Below are 24,298 nucleotides of genomic sequence, written 5' to 3' on the forward strand. Positions count from 1 at the left end.
CCTCACAGCAACAGAGGATGTAGATAACATCTTGGGCTTCACTTCAGAAAAGCCCCCCTCTCCAACCTCCTCAGGCTCAAAGTCTGCTGGAAAAACCTACCTGATTCAGCCACTTCCGCAATGGGTACGCCCTGCTCTCGAGCCATGAAGCCCAGCACAGAGAAAATGGCAAAGCCAGCAACAAAGCTGGTGGCACTGTTCAGGAAGCAGAGCATAATGCAGTCCCTGCAGGAAGAGATGAGAGAGCATACTGTTTCCCTTTGCACAGTGGGCCCACTTCGGGTCACTTCTGTACTCAGCTTCCCCAAGCACTGAGGGGTGTCAATACTGCTCTTCAGCTCCCTCCAAAGTAAGCATCAATTGCTATGGAGAAGTGCAGGTATGCAGTGCATTTGCATACCTAGACAGCTCTCTGCAGCTGGAGAGCTGTCTAGAGCTATGCTGACAGTGCAAGGCACATAAGATACTAGAGGAAAGTGTCAACACACTGCTCCATTGGTGACAGATACATTGTGGAGTGCCGTGGGAAAGTATTAATTGCCTGGCCAGCAGCCACAGCAGCACCTCTTTGAGAAGGGCAGAAGAGATGACTGATGTCTCCAGAGCACCGTAAAATTTTCCCATCTGTGCTGGAGCAATACTGGAAGTAATAACAGAGCCCCATCTCCACAGGACTTTGAGGAATGTGTCAGAAATGGTCTTGATGGCTTTACTGAGCTTCACGTCAGGCCATGGAGAAAATAGAGCTGTAATTCAAGGGCAAGGAAGAGGCCAGATAGACTTGATTAATCTCCTTGATAGGATCAAAATGCCACTGGCAATACATTACCCTGCTCTTAGTGAAGAACTAGAGACAGGGGGCCCAGCCATCATCAGCTTTGTACCATTTCCCCTACCTAGCAAGTGACAGCAGAGCTAGCCATGCAGTCCCTGCTCGCTCACCCCATCAAAACAGCCTGTGGTATCACCTCAGTGGCTGGCATATTCCACATCCATTCCCCCTCCTACAGTTCCTCCAATTCCCAAGCTGACTCATGCAGGAAAGGGCTGCTAAAACACTTCTCTGGAGCTTCTGCATTGCTCTAGTCAATCTCAATCCCTGTGCTGAGTCCATCCCAAACTATGAGCACGTCCTTATTTAAAATAACGCTGCCCAAAGGTCCCCCTTCATCAGGTACAGCCCTGTGCAATTTGTCTCTGTGCAAATTTCCAGAAGAATGCAAGGAGCCTGGGCTCCTCCTACCTGTAACAGTTGTTAGTGTATTTGTTGTAGCTGCCCAGAGCTGTCAGGCACCCCTGGCATATGGCATACGAAAAGAGAATCTGTGTGCCTGCATCCATCCAGACCTGGAACAGAGAACATCAGTAGTCTCCAGACCTGGCAACAAAATAAACAAGTGGCTGTGCCCTGCCCGGCAAACACCCCTCCATCAGAGCTGAACAAACCGTGTGGAATAGGGGGACACGATGGATGCAGAAACTGGAATACATCTCTGGGAATCTGAACTATCAGATGAAAAGACCTCTAGGCTCCTGTGGGGACTTCAGACTGACACAAGAGCGTTGGCCAATGCTGAGCAGGCTCCTTCCTCTCAGCTCCATCCCTTTTCCCCAAGAAGGGTCCCTTGGTCTCCCAAAGCGCTGCAGGGTGAACTCCAGCACTGCTCCCACTCCCTGCCAGAGATTCAGGGTAACGGGCAAGAGGGAACACAGCCCTCTTTCTGTCTGTCTGTACACTCCCCCTCATTCTCTTTTTCCTCTAAGCAGCAGCAAACAGCCAGGCACCTGCAATTTGGCAGCCTGCAGACAACCCCAGCCTGGGCACCGCTGCTCAGATCCACAGGAGTGTGTGGCATGAGTACACACACACACCCAGCTTTGCACCAAAGCTTTGCACTCTCTAAAATCAATAGCAGGATTCCTCACTCCTGCTATGCTGCCTTGCTGCAGCCTGTAAAGACCACGTTGGCTTTGTTTAGGCTTTAAAAGATTGGGAGGTTTTCAGTGAATAAGCTCTGGCCACGAATAGAATACACTCAGCCTCCATTGCCCCCTCCCCCCCCCCCCCCGTTATTTATTTCAATATTAAAATGCCATTTATGTTCGGCTGGCTCTCGTGTTCGGCACACCACAGATTTTGTATTGACAACACATAATTGTATCTGAAAGCCATTTGGGGGAAGATAGTGTGTTTGGCAGCTGGTTTGGGAGCAGTTGGGGCTGCGGCCATCTGGGAAGATGCGGGAGGTAAGCTGAGGCTGTGGGCTAAGCATATTGCTTGGCTGCCTCCACAAAAAGATTTAGCAGCAGAATAATTAGCAGCAATGTCATTTAAATATCCTCCTTGGGGCTGGAGAGCTGCATTAGCACCCTGGAGGGATGGCACGTGCAGCCTGCATGCGCTGCTGAGCCCACCTGGGAAGGGAAACAACCTGCTGTGATGGAGAGGTGTTGGGGTCTTTAGAACGGGGGTCCTGACTGCTGCCAACCTGGATGGGGGAAGAGACCTGACTGCACGTTGGGACATGCACTGATGGCATGTGGTTGGTCCCAGGCAAACAAAGCTCTAAGCGGGCCTGAAGAAATGGAAAGTAGTAGATTGCTTCCCCCCCCACCTTTCCTTAATTATTTGTATTTAAGACCCAGCAAAACCATCTGCTGCATGCTGAATATTTCATGCGCTCCTCTGATTTTGCTGAGCCCATGAGTAGCAATGACCTAATATGCCCATATGCTGCAGATGCGAGGAGAGAATCTGCACGGTACATGGGGACCAGGCCCCGCTCACCCTGTAACGAGGTCCTCCCAGTCTGAAGGCCTCCCCTCAGAGCAAGAAGCCAGAACCTCACCTGCCCCACTCACCTGTGGGTCTGCCAGCCTGGAGACATCTGGCTTCAGGTAGAAGACGATCCCCTCAGCAGCACCTGGCAGTGTGACTCCCCGCACCAGCAGGATGACCAGCATGGCGTATGGGAAGGTGGCAGTGAAGTACACAACCTACAGGGAAACCAGAGAGGGTCAATGGGAAGTGCAGGCATTACTTTGTCCCATCTGCAGCCCCCACCCAACAAATGTCCCTGAGCCCTCCCTCTAGCCATGGCTGCTACTGCTAATGTGGATGTGGAATGGGGAAGGGATTAATCAAGGCTACATCTCAGCGGTGATTTTGTTAATCTACGCTCTGTTCCTCACACGAGGCTGTGTCACTGGTTGCTCTTGCTATTTTCTCTTTCCAGTCATCTTCATTTCCCTGCTCTCAAGCTGTTCTCTTCATCTTTCTAGAGCTGCAAAAGAAACCTACGTCTCCTCCTGTCACTGAGTTTTAATGAGGAGTTATTAAAATTGTCCCATTCCCAGCAAGGGGTTCCCAAATTAAGCAGCAACTTTTGCTGCCCAATTTGACACTGCATTTCCAGGGGTGCTCGTGTGACTCCCTCATCCCTCCAATGCCTCTGTGCTCATGGGTAAAAAATGGGGACACCAGGAGCCTAGAAGTCTGTCAAGAAAACATATACCACTGTTTCAGTAAAGCCCTCTTTTCACATCTCCCTGTGTGCTACGTAAACAAATATTACAGTAGAATTAATCATCCCTAATCTATTGCCCAATATAACTCGTTGTTGTTGTTGTTGTTTGCAAAATATCCATGAGCAATATGCAACTTCTTAACATTTATTTACTACTACAATTCATCCAAGTAAAATTAAAGCTTGTTTACTGTATGGATTCAAAGTGAGGGGTCAAAAATGAAGTTGTTGTTGCCTAGTGATAATTGGTCAAACCAGTCAGAGTACTCAGCACTTCTGCTGCTCCCTGACTGAAAGAGAACAGGAGCATTTTTGGCACAAGAATGAAAATGTACCTTCAGAAATCACTTCTGGGGAACATCTGCACAGATCAACTGATTGCATCAGGAAAGATTGAAAGCGTGCAAGAGTGGGCGAAATGAATAAAAGAAAAAGGCTTTCAGTGAAAATGGGTCTTCACGGGGTTATTTGAGATTATTTTCCTGAGGTTATTGTTTCTTTAAGTTTGGACTCCTTAAATGACAGAAGCATGAACACAAAAGTCTGGAAGGGTTATCTGATTGGTGCAGCCCTTCAGTCAAACACAGCATTTGTTTACTCTGCAGTGGGTAAACAAAATTATGCACATACCCAGAGTTTCTGGGACCTCCCTAGTACCTGTCCTAATGTGGAGTCAGGGTTGAAAAAGAAAGGAGCTGAGTTTTGTTCCAGTAAATGTCAATACGACTACCTGCAGAGTGAACTACTGGTCTGTCTGGTTTGTGGACTGGGACAAGAAAACCCACCCTGTGTTACTCACCTGGTACATACACTTGACTAGGAAAAAGTGGGTCCTGTATCCTAAACCTTGCAATGGGAAAATCTTCTGTGGTCCCAGGAAAATCATGACAGCTACTGCCTGCACTCGCTGAACTCTCACTCTCTGGGTTGACGTTGCCAAACTCAACTTGATCCCAGATCAAGTGAACTTCTTCAGCCTTCTCTTACAAGGCAAACTCCCTTCATATGGGCAGCACTGGGCAACAGAAAGGCTCGGTGGGAAGAGGGCTGAGAGCTGATGGGAACCTGCAACAACTCAATTGCACTTCCATGTAGACCCAGACTCACAAGATCAGAATGATAACTCTTGTGAAGGCGGCACTTTGTTAACAAAACAGCTTACATGGAGCATCAGAGATCGACAATTTAAAATCCCCTCTCCCCACAGATGTGGAACCTTGCTCTCCCTCCTTGAGAGGTGATGAAAGACAGGTCAGCACCAGCAAGAGGCTCTGGCAAGCAGAGCAAGCTCTTGTCTTGTTCTGTTAAAATAGCAGCCCATTAAAATGCAGCTTTAAGGTTGGAAGTGGGAATTGACACCGAAACAAACATTTGCCAATATTAGGGACACTGATTTGGAAGAAGGCTGTTGCAAAAAATTGGCTCCCCTGTCTTTGTTGCTAGGACATCTGCTGGATGCCCTTATGTGGATAACCTACCCACCCCATCACAGCCCCAGGGTGGAAGGATGCCCTGACCAAGTCAAGGCTATAGCAGAGTCCCTGACACCCACCCCGAGGCACACCACATTCATCCATCCCAGAAGGATATCCATTCTGCCTGACCTATGGGAACAACCTTAGGAGCAATGGCTCCAGCCTCAAGAGCAGAATGCACAAAGTGACCTGCTGAGCCAAAGACCATAGAACCAGAGAGAGTACAAAAGGAAGCCCAAAGGAAAGCACAAAGACATCTGTCCCACTCCAAGTATTTTGCAGGATAAAGAAGCAGGAGAAATTAGTGATCTATTCGCTAAGACAGCTGCAGGCACAAGCTTCTCTGTTTTGCTTAACTGTTTAATTATTGCCAGGGATAGAAAGCTGAATACTGAGGAGCATCCAGCTAAAAACATAAATAAGTCACACTGGGACAACACACTGATGAGTGGGTGGTTCCCAATGGCATTTGTGGAGTATCCATCAGCCATTGTGGGTGTCTGCAAGGACAAAGGTGACCTATGATTCCCATCAGTTCCCAGCTCTTCCACTGCTTTTCCCTCCCCATTTGACCTGATTTTTCGTTCTTCCTCTTACGGGTCAAATAGAACCAATACAAATCAGTATGAACCCACCAGATTTTAGGTTTGACTTTGGTGCTGTGTGTCTCCAGTCTCTACTTCATGAAAAAGTAAAAGAGATTGGGAAAGAAATGTAAGATGGGTACAAGGAGGATTATGGATGAGGAGGACCGTCTCTGCTCCTACTTTTCCTGTGGACTTGACACCTTTCCAGATGCAGAAGTAGCAGATGATCCATGCCAGCAAGAGACACAGAGCCAGCTCCCAGCGCACAGTGCCCAGTTTGTGAATACCATCCGTTAGTCCCAGGACTCTCTTCCTGCCAATATCCAGGGACAGGGAGATAAGCATTAACACCCCAGATCCCATTAATCCAAACACACCTTTGACATTTTACCCCATGAAGAGACTAAACAGATCTGCCTAGGCTCCCAGATGAGTGAATCACCCCAGCATCGCCAAGGGCTCACTTCTCTGTCATTCCTGTGGATGCTGCTCCACTGTGCCCAGCACTGTGCCCTCCCACCCTCCCAGACCACTGCAGTGTGCCCATCAGACCCACACAGAATGAAATTGTCACATACCCCACACTGATCCATCACCCTGGCTGCTGCTAGGCAGACACTCCTCCATCCAAAGCAAGCTACTAATGTCATCATCAACCCATGGTCACTTCTTTTCCTCTCACCTCCCCATACACTATGGACATCCTGCACATAAGTTTAAGCGGTCTCTATGTTTCCCATGTCCTTTCTTCAGCCTCGTTCCCTGGATACTCACCACCACCAAGACGGACAACAGGAGAGCTCAGCTCATGCAGTCCCAGCAGCCCAGACCCACGCTTAGGATTCCTACGCACTCCTTCCTCCAAATAACCCCCCTTGTGGTTCCCTTTGCATTGCAGCTTGTGCAAAAACCCCAAACAACTATTTCTGAGAGGAAGGAACCCACAGATGTAAAGAACTGGGCAGGAATGAGAGTCTGGCAACATGCAGACTTTTTTCTGCATCCATGGGCATACCTCATAGTCTCTGTGCTCTTTGGTTGTTGCAAGGGACAATCTCACTCCTCTCAGGGGCACTTTAAGAGCTATAGAAACAGCATGGTTCTTGCAGCCATTTCACACTCTCTGGGCTGCAGTGAGAAGCCCCTCTAAGATGGTAGCCTGGTTCAGGAGCCCTCTTTCAGAAGTGATTCATTGCCTCCAGATCCATGGCCAAACCTCCCTGAGTGACTATCTGGTGCCTCACCTGTCTGCCTCAGATGTCTCCTCCCCATGTACAAAGACAGGGCAGCCAGATAGACCTCTTCCTTTGGCAAGATGTATTCAGAAGAAGTGAAATGGCAGTTTTACCCTTTCTATTTCACCGTAGAGGACTGATCAGTCTGCCCTGGTTCTTACCCTGTAAGAATTCTTACTCTGTAAGAACACAGTCTTGCCCTGTGTTCTTACAGAGAACACCCAGCTTAAAGAAAGTCCTTATTTCTTCTGGTACTTCTTTTTTGCCCTGACATCGCAGTGTGAGAACATGTGCGCGTGTGCACATGAGCTCCCAGGCAGGCATGCTACTGCAAGCAGCTTTTGGGTACATCTAGTTCTCCTGGAATCCACGATGACCTCCTTGACAGCTCTGTGCACTGTGCTCCCTACGTCTGACATGCCCCTGCTTCTGACACGTGGCACCTTACTTGGCCTTATGGAATCCCCTCCCACACCAGCATATTTCCTGGATGAGAGAGGAGCCTGAATGGAAGGAAGGTGATCACGTACTCCCAGAATTCAACCACTGGAGAGGTGGCATTTGCAGGCACAGTTCTGTTGTCCCAGTCGGAGCTATTCAGAAAGTCCACACAGAGATCTACCAAAAGAAAAGGAAGTCAATGAGCCAGAGAAATTTTCCAAGGCTCCTCCATGAGGGATGCTCCTTCCCCACTGTTCCCTAACCTTCATGCTGACTGTACACATACTCTTCACCCTGTGGTATAGAACATCTCATTAAACTTTTGTATCTCATTAAGCATCTCATTAAAGCCTGGCTCTCCCCAGCTATGAATTCCAGTCCAGGAGTAGGCAGAGGGCTTGGGTAAGGAGAGAGGGGAAGGGGAGAGAAGTTCCCTGCCAAATGGAAACCACATGACTGCAAAACATAGATTACTGTGAGGTAGCCACCGTAGGTAGCCAAAAATAAAAAAGATACAAAAATAAAAGAGAGAGGAAATCCCATTCTCTTCCCACACCACACATCATTTGCTACCCACACATACATGGGTATATTCTCAAACACCACAACTGCCTTCATGTTCCACTACACCATCCCCAACTCTGTCACATAGTGTAAAACTGCTAAAAATGGAGGAGATACCATGCATCCAAGAAGTGCACTTCATCTCACATTTGGCAAGCAAAAGATAGTCCACTGGAAAACAGAGGAATCCCAGCTCTGGCTGGGAAGCTTCGGCACATGAAGAGAACATCTGTGATTTTCCTAACAAAAAAAACAAACAAAAACTTCCCCCCTCCAAAAAAAAACAACCAAACAAAAAAACATGTTGGGGGAGCTGAAGGAATCAGAGCCACTCTTTACAAAGATGCTTACCTCTGCTGGGATGTAGGGGCAGAGGAAGCTGTGAGTAAATAGCCCACAGGGCAGGGAAATTTAACACATCAAAGGAATGATTCACCACCAAATATATATATATATATATTTATATATATATTAATAAAGGGCTTTAGCTGCTGCTGAAGTCCTTTCCAGTCTGGCTTTGAACTGAAAGCAAAACAGCCTGTTCAATATAGTAAAAAAAAAAGCCTGCCAAGCCTCATCAGACCCATGAAAGTTACCTCATATCTAACTCCACTTCCTAGAAACAGCCCAAGTGCCTTAAATAAAACGAAAGCCTAGTCTTTACTTCTGGGCATGGTGTTGCAAACTGTAGACATGAGGAAATGAGATCCCTGGCCAAGACAATGGGAGTAGACCAGAAGAAGAGGGCTTTAAGAGTTTTGTGTTCCTGGTTCCTGCACTGGGATACTCATACTGGCAAATCCTCCAATGCAGGTTTGGGCTGATTTAGACAAAATTTAAGTGCTCAAAGGAAAACAGCTGAGCAGCTACTGCTCCAGAAGCTCTGAAGGATCCAAGTAGCAAAAGGAAATTGTAAGATAAATCATTGTGCTAGAGCTAATGAAAAGCTCTTGCCTTGTGAGGGGGACTCTAAATTGGCTTGAGAACTCTTCTCAACCCATGTATCCCACTTTCCAGAAAATGTGGATTGTTCAGTGAAATCTCAGTAATGAAAATATCTCCATGCAGAAATGGTCTTACTGTTCCCTGCTGCTAAGCATAAAGCCAGACCACTCACTCTTCCTGACCATTTGTCCATGGAGAATGAAGACTGCTGCCTTCACAGGAATCCCTGGCCACAGAGCACCTCCTGGGACCAACCCCTCTGGACAGTACCCTGTGCAACCCACAGTACAACTACAAAATAATGTCAGAAACCAAGACATTCATCTACAGTAAAAATATTTTTAGACAAGTAAAAAAGCATTTTCTACAAAACCCAAATAATTTCTGGGAATTGGGAAGGGGGAAAAGGAATCTATGAATCATTGATTGCATGAATCCATTTGAAAACTGAGTCTCCATCTCCTACCTTTCCTCCCACCAGAAGCCAACCAGAGGAAGGTGTACCTGAGTTCCAAGGGTTATTGCAGCTGGCCCATGGAAGCACCGTGGTGAATGAGCTGAACAGGTAGAAGAGTGCCCAGGACAGTATAATGATATAGTAGATGTTCAGATAGGTCTCAATGACTTGCGAGGAATATCCAATTCCTGTGAAGGAAAACAAAGCCTCTGAGAAGGCTGTCAGATACCAAATGCTTAAATTCAACCAACCCTCCTCCCCCCCCAAAAAAGGTATAGTCCACGTTATGGTAAGAGTGCAATGCCAAGTACATAGGTTGCTAGAGAACAGAGCTACCTCTAGGAAAGAGAAGAGATTTTATGAAGACAGGAAATGTTGTTGGTATCTCTAGATAGCTCTATGGCGGAACAGAGGGAGAAAACTTTTCATGGATGAGAAAGTATTTTTCTGATACTAATGTGCTATTACATTACACTGCCTCACCTTCAGGAAAACTAGACGTATAGCCTTGAAAGAAAAGAAATGCAGGTGAGTTTATTTCTTCTGGAAAGACTTGGGCAAAAAGGGCTCTCACTGGCGATGTACACCAAGCATAAAATATGGCGATGGGGCAAAAGACCAGATATAGGAGACGAGCTCTGCCCTTGGGTCCTTGGGCTTATCATTCACTGAGACACCAAAAAAGTCATCGGGTCAGAAAGCCTAAATTCATCTGCTTAAAACTGGCTATCATCACCCTTAGAGATACCACTGCTGTCTGCCTCCAGGCCATGTGCTGGTATTTAATTTGCCTAAACACAGGCTTCTCTTTCCTTGGCTCTGCTGAGGCTGCACCCTGAGTACTGTGTTCAGTTTTGGGCCCCTCACTACAAAAAAAGACACTGAAGCCCTGGAATGCGTCCAGAGAAAGGCAACAAAGATGTGAAGGGTCTGGAGCACAGGGCTTGTGGGGAGCGGCTGAGGGAACTGAGTTTGTTCAGTCTGGAGAAGAGGAGGCTCAGGGAAGACCTTAACACACTCTGAAAGGAGGTTGCAGCTATGTGGGTGTCAGCCTCTTTTCCCAAGTGATAGCGATAGAACCAGAGGGAACGGCCTCAAGTTGCACCAGCAGAGGCTCAGGTTGGTATTAGGAAACATTCCTTCTCAGAAAGAGTGATGACGCAGTGGCACAGGCTGCGCAGGGAGGTGGTGGAGTCACTGTCCCTGGAGGCATTCAAGAACCGTGCAGATGTGGCACTGAGGAACACATTTAGCAGTGTGGTGCTGTTGGGTGCTGACAGTTGGACTTAACAATCTTAGTAGTCTTTTCCAACCATTATGATTCTATGATTCTCTGTCCATAAAATGAGTGTAATAGACTCTCCTCTGGGCAGGAGAATTGTGAAAGTTAAATTCATTAACATCTTAAAGCCACTTAGAAACCTTCTTCCATGAGAAAATTAGCTCAGGAGTCCTTACAGGTTCTTACACCTGTATCTTAGCCCCAGCCCAGCTGCAGCCTGTCAGGGTGGTGGCTGCAGCATGACAACCCCAGCATGCAGGACATCAGTCTCCTTCTCTTTTCAACATTTGTCCCAGCTTCCATGGAGGTGTTTGTCTGTCAACACACCCTCTTTCCCAGCACCACTCACCTTTAGTCACCTGCAGGAATCACCTGCACACACAGCAGGTACCAGAAGGGAAAACAAGGCTGCAAGAGAGAGGAAGGGAGAGGGAATAGGAAAAAAAAAAAAGTAAGGAAGAAAAGAAAGGAAAGAAGGAAAGAAGAGAGGAAATGAGGAAGAGAGCGAAAGAAAGAGAGGGAAAGAGAAGCAGAATAATGCTTCCAAAAGAGGCTCTGAGTCACTAACCACTAACTTTTAGAAAGTGCTGCCAGCAGTTCCTGTAAATTGACTCACCTTCAAAGATGGGACAGATCTTCCTCCAGGCAGTGACCCCTCCTTGGCTGGTGTACTGCCCTAGTGCCGTCTCCAGAAGGAACAGTGGGATCCCACAGGTGAAGAGGAAGATGAGGTAGGGGATGAGGAATGCTCCTGCAAAGAGAGGTCAGATGCTGCCTCAGGAACCTCTTTAAAACCTTACCACACACACCCCTTACAGGTACCTTGGGCCACAGCTGGAATCCTCTAGATGTAAACAGAAATATATTTCGCCGAATTAACTGTGTTCCCTCTGCAAAAGAAAGTTCTCTTACTTCATCAGTTCTTGGAAAAATACAAGTCTGGTCTGCCTTGTGCTGCTGCAGTACTGCTGCGTTTGGTCTTGGCCAACGGCTAGAGGTGAGGTAGAGCTGCGCAAGGGGAAAAGACTGCACTGAAGAAATTGTCCCTGTTGTCGTTCCCCAGCTTCATGCTCACTTTAAGCAGGAGACAAGACAAAGCACAAGGAGCCCTTGCTTCACATAATCGCATTTGTTCTGCCTGTCCTGGGAGTCAGAAAAAAACTTGCTGGGAGGATACAAACCTGGAGACTGTGGCATTTCTCGATAAATAATAAATCTGTTGGGGTATAAGCTCACGAGACAAATTTCATGTCAGATTAGACAAGTAGTTTGCACTGAAAGAATGGAAGTAGAGGGATGGCAAGAGAGTATCTTTCTAGTATTTTCAAAATGAAAAGGTTTAATTTCTCTCTTTGGTTTTTCTTTAAAATAAAGAACGTGAGGTTTCCACACTTTCACTCCCCTCCAAAGACAGACAGTAAAAGCAAAGCAGGTCAGGGCAGATGCCTTTCTGTCAGGGTCCTTCCATCACACAGCAAAATTTGGCCACGAGCATCTCCCACCACCAGTGCCTGGAGAGCAGCCGCGGTGCGGTGCGGGCAGCAGAGATGAGGGCCCTCTCCTCAGCAGGAACAGGCTTTGTCCCCAGGTCCCAATTCTCCCCTGCCAGCACGGCCACTTGTGCTGAAATTCCTTCTCGTGAAGGATAATTAGCAATTAGGAACATTTCCTCTTGTTTTTAAGCCAGCAATGTTACAATAACAAGCTGATCCAGATTTTCTCTAAACACAGCTGTGATGTAGCTACAGGGGACCTGAGGTTGGAGGCAGGGAACCCAGTTCACAGCCTCCACACAGGTTTGCAGAGCAGGCAGTGGGAACTGCTTATGCTAAACCAGAGGCAGCTGCTCCTTTGCTGTTACAAGACCCCTTTGCAACAAATCTACAGGACAACTTCATTATCCTGTGCATGCAGGAGCCTTCCAGCAAGCCAGACCCTCTCCTTTGGTATTATGTCTCAAAGGCCGACCTGTTTTATTCTGAGCAACGAGGGTTTTCTTATACCTTCCCTGTCTCATCTTCCCTAACCTGTTACCAGCTGATTCTCCAGCTGCCATCTCCTCCTCTCTTTGCTTCTCCACTAAAGGAGGGTCAGCAAAAAAGGCCCCAGCAACAGACCTCCTTTCCTTACGATTCTATAGCAACTACAGGATGCTGAGCAATTAGATCAAATTTGAAGTGAAACCATACACAAGCTTACAATCAGTTGATTCACAAAAAGTTAACATGATTGTTTTTGTGTCATCAGTCTTTATAACTTCATAACTGTTTCACTGCATTGGAAGGTAGAGAAAGCTAACAGGACACCATCCTCAGGCTGGGAGCAGTGGAGCATACTTACAAAAGGCAAATACCTTTTTTTTGCAACAATGTCAAGGACTTTTCCAAGCATAAGGGTATGTTTTAGTGTCATGGGAAAGACAGCGTGTTGTCCCCTACTAGTCTGTTGGCCATTTGGTTTCCTGGAGCATTGGAGAAAGAAACGTCCCCCCTGCAGTCATAGCATGTTTTCTGCAATGGCAGTATGTGAGTTGGGAGAAAAGGACTCTCCTGTCCTAATCTTTCCCAAGCCTAGCCTTGCTGGCCTCTGAATCACAGCATCAGAAATAAGGTAACATCTAAGCCCAGGAAAGAACTTTCCATGCAGAAGACTTGACCTTTCTCTCAAAGCATCACTGCAGAATGGGCTGTTCAGTAATATGCAGCACCAGTGTTAGCTATCCTGTGCTTTTCTGACTTACGGACTGCCATCAAGATCTCAAAGAAGGAAACTAAAGAATCTGCTAAAAATTATTCCAGGTTCAAGTAAAGACTCTTTCTATTTTCTTAAACCATCTTCTTATCCAGCCCCCATCTGGCTCAGAGGTGACATTGTACTGACTCCAGCTTGATTTGGAAGAACTCCAGATACAGCACAGGGGACGAGAATTTGGTAATCTTGGAATGAATAACAGCTGAATCAGTAATCCGTTGGTGACAGCTCACAGCACATGGGGGAAGAATGGCCTTTGAGACACGGTCTGCAGGGAAAAAATACTTAAGGCAAGGGGAACATGCTAACAAAAGCTAGTGACAGTCAGTTATTCTCTTCTTCCTCCCCAGCTACATTTTACTGTTATGAGAAAGCTTACTTTTTAACCACTTAATGATTTTATGGCGTTGTTATTGTGAAAGGGGCAGCCACACAAGAAACAAAAGGGAAGGGAATAGGTTCTTCCCAGGGACAGATTTCCCTAGCAATGTGTTGACCACTGGGAGAACTGCTCCTGGGGAAGCAGTAGCTGCATCCTTCTTTTCATCCTCTGAGAAAACCCTTCTCACACACGTTTGCAAAGATGGCCCTTCTATCTTATATTTCCCTATACAAGAAGACAAGATGCTTCAGCTGGTGCCTTCCATCACTTCTGGAGCTAACTGCGTTATGCTGGCATAATAAAACGCTGTATTTCCCTCATAACCACAGGGCAGCCAGCCCTGTGAGAGTTGCAGATGGAAGTTCAAGTTTCCTGGAGAAAGAAGAGGGCACTCAGGTGCCAGGAAGGACATACCAGGCTTTAGCAAGGATACTGGCATCATCAAAGACTTTCCTCCTCTGTAACAAGGGCCTGAGAGAGCTGGGGGTGACAGATAGAATCAGGTAATGATGCAGAAGGAGGTTGCTGCTGGCTTTCTGACCCCTCACAGCTCATTTTGGAAGACCATCTCTGTCTCTGAATACCCAAGAACCTCGAAGAGTTCCTGAGAGGGAGTGCTCCCCTCCTAAAAATTCATTTGTAATTAAAACTCAGCAGAGTTGCTTTGAGAAGCAGCACCCACTGGGGAGCAGTAGGCCCAGATACGAGTGTGTCTTGAAGTGCTTGCAGACCAAGGACAACTTTTGCTGACAACTTACCGCCACCATTCTTGTAGCAGAGGTATGGGAACCTCCACACATTACCCAGACCAATGATCTCTCCAGCCACGGACAGCACAAACTCCACTTTGCTGCTCCACTGGCCTCGCTCTTCCATTTCCTCCTTTTTTGTCTCTTCAGGAGCTGCAATTGCCCCATTGGGCTCTGCCTTCTTGACTGTGGCTCTTGTCATGGCTCTGTGGGACAGAGGAGAAATAGAGTGCAGGTGTAGGGAGCTGCTGGCAGGAGGAGTGAGGGGACCAGCCACAACAACAGACCCATTCCTACTGTCACCATGAGTACAAAAGTGAAAGAAAAATCTGCAGGAGAAAGCACAACCATGGAATCACAGAGAAAATTCACTCACTGATTGAGAAGCCACACTGAATGTGGCTGGGCCTATGGGGTGGAACAAGGAAAACATTTTCCAATCTGTACAGAATACTGAATTATCCGTAGCGTCATCTTAATTAAGCAAGGCTAGTCATTGCTTGTTGGAAAATGCAGTTTTCTACTGTACACAGAGTCCTTTTAACTCACTAGTCAGTCTAAGTCTAGCCAAAATTCACTCAGGCCAGAATGAATCTTCTTGTTGACAACACCTTCACACTGATTCCCAGCATTTGACTATAAAGAGAAGATTAAGTGTAAAGACAGGAATCTTCTCCGACCCATCTGAAATAATCCTCAAAAGTATGCTTTAATGGGTTGCCTGGTTTAAGGATGCACATGGAAAGCACAGACCTAACATGAACGGGGTAGATGATGAACTGTGCCGGGGAAGTCCTAGCTGTAGCTACATCTTGCTAGTGGCTTTGCTGGCCTTGGAAGGGCCAACTGGTGTCAGCAAGGGATAGATGTTCCCATGCTTGCATTAGGAACCTGCACTGGAAGCAAATCTCTCCAAAGCAAATCTCTTTTAAAAGCTCCAACTCCCACTATCGGTAAGTGCAAAGAAACCAGGGCTTTGTCTCTTCATATTAGCTTGCTGGTGGTTTGGTAGGTATTTTAACATCACATCTTCTTCCTCTCTGCATCCTAAGGGGCCATCCCCATTACCAAGGATCAGCAGAGATAGGAATCTGTTCTGCCCACACTGTTCATCTCTTCCTCTGTCCCTGGATCTTCTCCCCCAGGAGAGAAGACTTCAGTCCAGGAATGGCTCTGGAAGTGGCTCAGTCCAGGGACCTCTCCCAGCCAACAGAATGAGCAATACCTCACCGCGATTGACTTTACCTTACAGGACCTTCAAATCCATTTAACAACATTTTGCAGTCTCATATGGAACCAGGACACCACTCTTTCTCTCCTTGGACATTCTCTCCAGTTTTCTCAATTCGGGCTAGCTAGTGTGTGAGCCGGATCATGGGCAGTAAGGCCTATCAGCAAGCCTGAGGCAACTGGGAATAACAATACGTATGGTCTTACCAACAAACTGGCCCAGTAGCATACAAACATCACGGCATTTCTTTTGGTGCAGTGTTCAACAGGGTGAGAGGGAAGCAGGATCAGGTTGGCGATGCTTGAGCTTGCTTCACACAAGACAGCATCGTTATCACTGTGTCTCATTTGCTTCTGCAAGTTGCCTAATGCAAATGAAATCATTTCCTAAATGCTAACCCTCTGGATATATCAGGTCCTCAGGCAGAGAAAGACACTTGCATATGAAAAGACAGTTTTTAGTGAATGTGCACAGCAAAGCAAGCAGGTTTTGGCAGAAGGCGTATTTTCTGTCATTCAAGTACAGAAAAGAAACCAGACCACAGTGTGAAGCATTGATTGCTCTGTAAATGCCCAGGCCTTTGCGTCCCCATCTGCCTTCGTGCCAAGGGGCCCCTACTCTTCCCTTTGACATCAGCAGCACATTTCATAGAGTTGTAGAATCTCTCAAGTTGGAAAGGACTCATAAGGATCATTGGGCACAACCCCTGACTCCACACAGCAACACCCAAAATGATGAGAGCAAAGTTCCAATGCTCCTTGAACTCCAGCACTTGGGGCCGTGCCCACTGCCCTGGGCAGGCTGTTCCATGCCCACCGTCCTCGGGAGCAGACCCTGTCCCTAACCCCAGCTGCCCCTCCCCTGACACGGCCCCATGCCGTTCCCTCAGGCCCTGTCACTGTCACACAGAGCAGAGCTCAGCGCTGCCCCTCGGCTCCCTGTGAGGAGCTGCAGCCGCCATGAGGCCTCCCCTCAGCTCCTCTGCTCTGGGCTGAGCAAACCCAGGGTCCTCAGCCACTCCTCACACACCCTGCCCTCCAGAACCTTCTCCACCGTTGTAGCCCTCCTTTGGACACTCTTATAGTTTTATGCCCTTTTTATACTGTGGCACATCAAACTTCACACAGTACTCAAGGTGAGGCTCCACCGGTGCGGTGTGGAGTGGGACAATCACTTCCCTCAATTGGCTGGCAGTGCTGTGTGTGATGCACCCCAGCATAAGGTTGGCCTTTCCACAGACTCTGAAGGCAGAGGACTGAATCGCATACAAAGCTCTAACACTGCCTTTAGTAAGATGAGCTGCAGTAAGAGCAGTGGGGCATAAAGCATGGAGAAGGGCAGTTAGGGGCCATTGGAGGCCATTTTCCTGGCTACATGGCTGCCTGCTGAAAAACACTGCATGAAGATTCTGGTTCCCTGTTAAACCTGAGAGCTTTTCAGCCCCAGCTTTGCCCCTTCCACTTTGCTTCCCTGCTGGGATGGATGTGGAGGGGATGGGCTAGGCCCTGCCGCCAGCCTTTTCCTGGCTTCTGAAGGACCCTCTCCCAGCTGCCTGCCTGCTGCAGGGCTGCCAGCTGGCTCATCAGTTCATTCAGATGCTGCAGCACAGCCTCCTTGGCTCTGAGAGTAGCAGAGCTCCTCGCACTGTCAAATGGGAGAGAAAAAAATAACACGTACTTAATGAAACATGTTTGATCTGTCACAGTCCTTGGCATGTCCCAATTTGCTGCAGTCCAGGGCACATTATCAAGTACAATGATGCTTAAGTCTGGGCTTATTGAGGATGTCATGAGAAGCTGACAGGAGAGAACTTGCCTAATTCTTTGCTTTTGTTCTTTTAATGCAAGGAGATCCAAGAAGCAGCCTACTTCTACTAATATTTGTGTTTTCCCTGGCTGTGCGTTAGCCCTGTCTCTCAGAGGGGCAGGGAAGCTCACTGATGGGCAGCCACCTCCTCTGCCCAGCCCTGGATGCAGTGCTGAGTGCCAGCCCAGAGCCCCAGTGCTGTTATCAGGGATGGCTGGAGCAGGACGTGAGCTCTTACCCGCTCTGGCCCCATCCCCTGGCCCCAGAACAGGTCAACATGAAGTGAAGAATCTGAAATGCTGCCCTGGGAAAGCATGGATCAGCAGCAGAGATGCTGCGCTTGTGGCTTTATTTTCCTATTGCAAAAAAGGGAGAAGCACCCAGGTTATGGAAATAAACCCTTTCAACCGGGTATGGGTGGTAGATTAAACCAGTGCCCAAAGTTTTGGCCCTTTGTGCCTCGAGCTCCCATTTCTCCCTTCCCAAGCAAAGTGATGCACAGCATTACACATCAGATTTCCCTCCTCTGCATTGCCTGCTGTTTCTAGGAGGAAGCCTATTCACACAACTTCTGCTTCTTTTCTGAAACATCTACTCCCACTGTGCTCCTGCCCTATATGTTCCCAGACCAGATGGGGACTCAAATAGCTTCTTGTTTCCAGCTAGGAATAATATGAGTCTCCCACAGTAGCCCAGACACCCACTGTGTTACATCTTCCCTGACATGCATTTTCTTCTCCCTTTAGATACTTTTGTCCTTAATACACAAGCTTGGAAAAAATACTTTTTGCTTCTCACTGCCTGCCTGCAATTCTTCTGCTCTTCCTTCACCAGAGTTTGGAGAAAAATCTCCTGCATTCTCAGTCTCTTTTGTTCCTTTGCCATGAGGTCCTTCCCATGACTGAGATGCCCCTGGCACAGCCCACAGTTCTGCCCCTCATCCACCACCTCCATCCTCTGACCTCACCTCCTTCCAACCTCACCAGCCACTTTCAGAGATGCCCTGCTGTATTTTCAACCCCCCAGTCCATCAGTAAGGTGTCTGGAGCAGGTTGCCCAGAGGGGTGGTGGATGCCCCATCCCTGGAGACACTCAAGGTCAGGCTGGACAGGGCTCTGAGCAACCTGATGTACCTGTGGGTAACTGTTCATTGCAGAGAGGTTGGACCAGATGATCTCTAAAATTCCCTTCCAATTCAAACGATTCTATGATTTTCCAGGCCAGACCTCGCAGACATGGTACAGGGCATGGTGTGTACCAGCAACCAAGTTTTTTCTCCACAAGGTATAAATACTGCAAAAATCAGAATCCTTCTGGATTCTGCCTGTCACTGAAAATAGAGCAGACAGCACGCAGGCAGCCACAAGCAAGTCCCTTAGAAGCTGGCTGAGGTAACAGCATCTCTCCATGGTCACAGTTTTGGGGTTTTGTTGGCCTGCAGCCATGGGATCCTTCACATATGGCTACTCAAGGCAAGCAAGGCCAAGGACATACCTGAAGTGCTGTGGGCCAGTTCAGTCCCACATGCCAAAAGCACTATGCAGAAAAGCAATACTTACTGGTTGTGTTTGGGAGCAGGCTGTAATTATAGAGAGAGGAAGGAATCAAAAAGAGGAGAATGAAAGCATCCTTTGAAAGCAAATCCTGGTGGTACCTCAGCCCCTCTTAAGGCTGAAAGGACTGACTGAGGACTGCTCATATGAGATGAGGAACAAGAGAAAAAAGACAAGGAAGCCACCAGGGGTTCTGGCATAGGAAGGAGAAGCTTGCCTTCCCACAAGCTCGGTGTCACCACTCAGGAGCCCTGTCTCTGGGCATCTGACCTCCTCTGTTTGACCTCTTCTGCTGTTTTATCTCCAGGCAAACGAGAAGAGGGCAGTCTCAGGAGCAAACAGTGAATCAGCAATTGATACCATATCAAAAAGCAGAAGATAACGCTCACCAGAGGAAGCGCAATGTAAAGCACCTTTGGACACTGGGAGGTGTTGTCTGAGCTGCAGGAGGCAGAGTCCCAGGTGATGGCTGCACACAGCTGCACTGCATTTATGCATCCTGGCTTTATTGTGAAAGAAGTAGCAGCCAAGCACATGAACTGCAATCTGAGGTGGAGAGGGAGGAATCAGAAAGAAGGCAGCCTGTGCTGTGTTATGCAAGTAGGAGCAGGACGATGCAGGAAATTTGCTGGCTGCACAGTACGAGCTGGCAGCTGGAATCCTGTACTGCATGCCAATGGCAAGAGGAGGGAACAAGGACAGAGAACAAGAGTACAGTGCCAGGGTGCAGCTGAAAGAGCAATCCAGGCTGGGGCAGTGCTACTGCTGGAGCAGGGCATAGCCACAAGATGGACAGGGAAATGTGAGCAGTAGTTCTTCCCAGCAACGTGCATAGGGATTGCTGCTCCCAAACCTGAACTCTTCTGGAGCATGGCTCACTTCAGCTGCAAGAAGAAGGTGGTCAAGGAAAGGTATAGCAAGACAAAAGTGATCAGTTCCCAGACACCAGTTCAAAATAAAATGCCTTTCTTTTCAAGAAAGCTAGCTGGCTTCTTTACACTTCTTAATTAACTTGCACGTAGTGTGGGCTACACGATATCTCAAAGCATCGGTCCAGTAAGGCTTTGGGGCACAGAGGCTGCCATGAGGATCAGACCCTGCTTGCATTTTCTCCAACATGAAATAAGAGCAGTGCTCCTGCATTCAGCATGTCTGCTGCTTACTGACACAAGCAAGAATGAGAGAAGGAGCATCTGCAAAGACGCTAATGACAGAGGGACCAGGCTGTTCCACGTTGTCCACTGCCAGCAGAGCAACACAAGCCAGCAGTGCAGGCTTTTTTCTTCTCACCACTGGCTCCTAAGTGCCTGCAGCTCATTGTCCCCGCTGCAGAGGGCAAAGCCACAGAAGACCACGAAGGACCGAGCGCTGCAGCAGCCTGGGCCTGGTTGGAGTCTGGGCCTAGCTGGATGCCTGGCAGCCAACTAAGGTGCATGGGCAGCAGAGAGGTTCTGCTGGAGTAGGACGGTGACCTGTCGTGCAGCTCCACAAGGACAGGACAGAGTCCAGGGCAGGGGACACGGTGGCTGCAGGGCTGCTCCTTCACAGAGCTTCAAGCTCGGGGAGCACGCGGGTGTGCATGGAAGCCTCTGGGTCCTGGCGGGAGCACCAGCAGGCAGCAGTAAGGTATAGGGCCTGCTAGGCAGCCCTTGGCAGGGACCACATCTGCAGCCCCGCATCCAGCACTGATGGGCTTCTGCAGAGCTGCGAAGGCCAGGTCCAAGGTTCAGGCCCTCGTATCTCCAGATCTCAGTGAAGAAAACTAGGGCAATAGCATTTCCAATGGCATCGGATGAAAGCCCCCGTTCACCACGGTGATTGCTTTAAAAGCACTGTTGTTGATTTAAGGAGATGTGGATCAGGTGTTATGAAACACTCACGTGATCTGCTTGGGTTTGTTCACAAACACGCCCTCAGATCCCCGGACTTCTGCACATGCACAGACCTTGCCTTCTCCCTGCCCTCCCCCAGGCTGGTTCTTCACCCCTAACTGGGAACAGATCCGAGGACACCCTGAGCAGGAAGGACAAGGAGCAGAGCGCACCTCTTGGAGCTGCACCCCTGAGCCCATGCTCTAGCACAGGGACAGCGATCTACAGGGTAGCACGGTGGGAGTCACTGCCTCCTGCTTGCCTAGAAGCTTTTCCCCCTACACATCACTACCTAGCTATTGCTGCTCTTCATTCCCATCCCTCTCTGGCCCCCCTTATGTCTTTCTCCACCTTTCTGCTGCATGAGGACTTCTCTCGCTCTGCTGCAGCCCTCAGTGCCGATTGCCCATCCTCCAGGTATCCGCCACTTCTTGGCAGTGCAACGCTGCCTGCTCTGTCCTGCAGGAACCATTAGGAACAAGCTCTTCCCTGTGCTGATCCAAACCGATAATTGCTCCCCACCCTCCAGCCCTCTCTCCCTTTGCTGGGAAGTGTTTTCCCTCACAGGTTCGCTGGCCCACTCCCAGCCAGACCTGCAGGCGAGCAGATGCCCAGCTCACCTGCACCCATGCGGGGTCTGCCAGGCAAGCCGGTCCCGTCTCACCAGCGTCCGGATGGGGAATCCACTGCACGCCAGGGAGATGCAGCAAGAGTTAAGGCAAAGGCTCCCCTCTCTCCTCCTCCAGTCCCTCCCCTTCCACCAGCTCCCCCCACCAAATTGTCACCCTGCTCTCAGGTGGGTGGTGGGGTGGCACAGGGAGGTGTGCCGGGGAGGGAGAACTCTCTCTGCAGCTCCCTTTCCATGTGTGCCTCTCCAGACCTTGAACTGCGGCCCTGACGGGAAAGCAAGAATAGCAAGCAGCTGTGGGTGGACAGGGCAAAGGCCCCACATTTGCAAAGATCAGCCACAGCCATCAGCAGTGAGCCCACAGACCCCAGAGCACGGCCTCAGCCACCTGCCTGCTCTGCACCCATCTCAGCACCAACGTGCTTTTCCAGCGTTGATCGTGAGCTATGCCAGCAGCAGGCATTCCAGTTCTGCTACTTTTCTCAAGACAGTTCAGCTCCATAAATTTTTTTTTAATGGTTGTTACTGTTTCATCTATCGCTTTGCCCATAAACATGCCTGCCAAATTCCTACTGACCTTTTCGTGTATCTATGCCATCAAACCAGAGGCGCATGCAGGATTTAAACTGGGACGTGTCCACCATATACCAGGGTTAGAGCTTCCTCTGGTCAACAGAGAGCTGACAGCAGCCCTCTGGGTCATGAGAGACCACAGCACGAGCACCACAGTCCCTGCTGATGGGGGATCGTGCCACCGCCTGTCCTGCTGCAGAGCTCCAGTGTCACCCAGGGCAGCTGGGGAAGAGGGGCAGAAGAGGTTATCCAGATATGGAGGGGGATTGAGATAAGCCTAGGTAAGCAGAGCTGACCTAAAAACCTCATTTATCCACACTGAAGTATTTCACAAGAACATCACAGCCTTTTGCAAAACTGTAGATGGGGAAAAGACCTGTGACATTCAGGCAAAAGAAGAAGAAAGCCAACCTAAATGAAAACTTTATCTAGAAGTGAGTGAAAATCACTCTCTGTCAGGGGAAAAAAAAAAGGCTGTTATTTCTACTCCTCAAACCAGAAAATACCAGAAGTTACATTCAGTTTTCAGTTTTCTCCCCGGGTAATAATTCATTGCAGTTTTCACGGGGCAACCTGATCCTGCTGTGGCAGCCTCCACTTAAGGACTCACCGTTGTCACAGCCCAGATCCCCACAACCTGATCCTCATCCTCTGCCAGCCTGGTGGCACAGACCCCAGGGACCCCTAGAGACCAGGACTCTTGGTCTATGCTGCACTCCCAGTAGTGGCTGTCCCTGGATTTGGGCACACCCTGCACCCCAGCAAAGGTCTCCTCCTCCCTGCCCTGCTCCCTTCTGGCTGGCAGCACTCCTCACCTCCCTTCTTCTCTCACTCTTCGAGACCAGAGCATGGTGCAATCTGGCTCCCATCCTGCTGGGCTTCAGCCAAAGGAGCCACCACAGCCCATGCCCATCCACCTTTTGGCACCTTTGCTAATGAAACCAAAGAAACACTGCCTTCACAGCTGCTTGTTTGATCAGCAATTTGCCTTGTCGGCTGAACGCTGTATTTTTAGAGGAGCTTCCCCTAGGCATTCCTATAATTTATGTTTTACATTTATGGTTAATTTCTGCTTAAGCAAACCCGTGACTTCCTACAACAGTTCCACCGTAACTAATCACAGGTGAACATAACCAAAGTAACGAGTGCTAACGAGGCCCTACAGTAACGTAATGGGCTCTGGCAGCTGCAGTGCTGCTCCAGCACAGGGCCTCACTGTGCCCCTCTCAGTGCTGCTCGTCACTTACAGCCCTTTCCAAGGGCTCTGGAGAAGAGGAGGCTGTCAGGAGTCTCCTCCTTCAGGAGCACATTCAGGGCAAGATGTCCCTTTATCCTACAGCTCCCATGGTAAAGGAGAGGACGAGGCAAGGGGAGATTGTGCAGGAGCTCGGTGTTGGCAACAACAGTGGGCTGTGGGGAGGATTAGAGATGCTAGGGCAATGTCCTTGGTCTGACAGGCTCTTTGAGTCTAACAGCAGTGCTTGCTGGTGATCAGAGACCAAGGAGGACTATGGAAAAACATTAGGCAGAGGGCACAGGGCAGCAAATCCTATTGCCATGGGGTACACGTGGTGACAGCAAACATCTGCAGTGCGTAGGTCACAAAGATGCAAAGGACACTGTGTGGCTGTTGGGACAGAGAAGTACATGTTGGTGCCCAAAGCAACTTGATGTCTGAGTTGGGGTATGTGCCACAGGCTGTGAGAGGAGGAGTGCTGGGCTGATCCTGAATGCAAAACAGCTCAATTCACCATATTCCGAGTCAAAAAAGATTACCGCATTCCAAATTGCACCAACGTTTGGGATGCTGTAAAATAAGTGGTAGGTGCTGCTGTGATTTAACCATGGAGTCTTTAAAAACGCCGTGAGAAATCTGGAAGTTTCAAGTATACTCATTTCAGATTTAGTCTATCAATCTGCTCGATGGATAATGAGAATCTACTCAATTTATATTTCAAGCCAGGCATCACGGCTTTCAATTCTTCATCTCAAAGTCCCATTGCAAATAAGAATATCCAACAAACCTTTGGGGTTGTTGTTTTTTTTTTGCTTATCTGACCTGCAAAGCTCATCCAAAGCTTTACAGCAATTAGGTCATTTAGGAACACGAGCTTGGGAGGTTTCCTGGCTCATACATAACCAGATCAATAAACCACATGCCCAATTCAATGGACACCAAGCTATTTGGAAACAAAGCAAGTCACAAGCCTTTCAGCAGGCTCCCATTTTGCCTAAATGGAG

At 48.6% G+C, this 24,298-nt stretch overlaps 1 protein-coding gene and 1 long non-coding RNA gene across 4 annotated transcripts in view; one reads left to right on the forward strand and one right to left on the reverse strand.

The window, feature by feature from the left end:
- SLC6A12 (solute carrier family 6 member 12) overlaps nucleotides 1-23,089 on the reverse strand; it is a 38,085-nt gene extending 14,996 nt beyond the window's left edge. Inside the window, exons 1-9 of one of the 2 annotated variants that reach the window (XM_046901482.1) lie at nucleotides 22,873-23,089; nucleotides 14,405-14,601; nucleotides 11,130-11,264; nucleotides 9,279-9,419; nucleotides 7,355-7,442; nucleotides 5,770-5,902; nucleotides 2,863-2,997; nucleotides 1,244-1,347; nucleotides 101-225 (exon numbers count right to left, since the gene is read on the reverse strand). In XM_046901482.1, the coding sequence (XP_046757438.1) occupies nucleotides 101-225; nucleotides 1,244-1,347; nucleotides 2,863-2,997; nucleotides 5,770-5,902; nucleotides 7,355-7,442; nucleotides 9,279-9,419; nucleotides 11,130-11,264; nucleotides 14,405-14,601; nucleotides 22,873-22,907 (1,093 nt within the window). In that variant the 5' untranslated portion in view covers nucleotides 22,908-23,089. Of the gene's footprint in view, nucleotides 1-100; nucleotides 226-1,243; nucleotides 1,348-2,862; nucleotides 2,998-5,769; nucleotides 5,903-7,354; nucleotides 7,443-9,278; nucleotides 9,420-11,129; nucleotides 11,265-14,404; nucleotides 14,602-21,476; nucleotides 21,725-22,872 lie in introns of those variants that run through there. The other variant, XM_416378.8, reaches the window with a different exon arrangement.
- On the forward strand, nucleotides 20,990-22,056 carry LOC107053441. Of its 2 annotated transcripts, none has more exons than XR_001466654.4 (2): nucleotides 20,990-21,652; nucleotides 21,735-22,056. It is a non-coding gene; the product is annotated as an uncharacterized LOC107053441 (long non-coding RNA). The 2 variants fall into 2 exon arrangements; XR_005841097.2 differs by having other exon boundaries at nucleotides 20,990-21,568.
- Nucleotides 23,090-24,298: the final 1,209 nt, after the last annotated feature.

This window comes from Gallus gallus, chromosome 1 (genome assembly GCF_016699485.2).
Source record: "Gallus gallus isolate bGalGal1 chromosome 1, bGalGal1.mat.broiler.GRCg7b, whole genome shotgun sequence".
Lineage (NCBI taxonomy): Eukaryota > Metazoa > Chordata > Aves > Galliformes > Phasianidae > Gallus > Gallus gallus.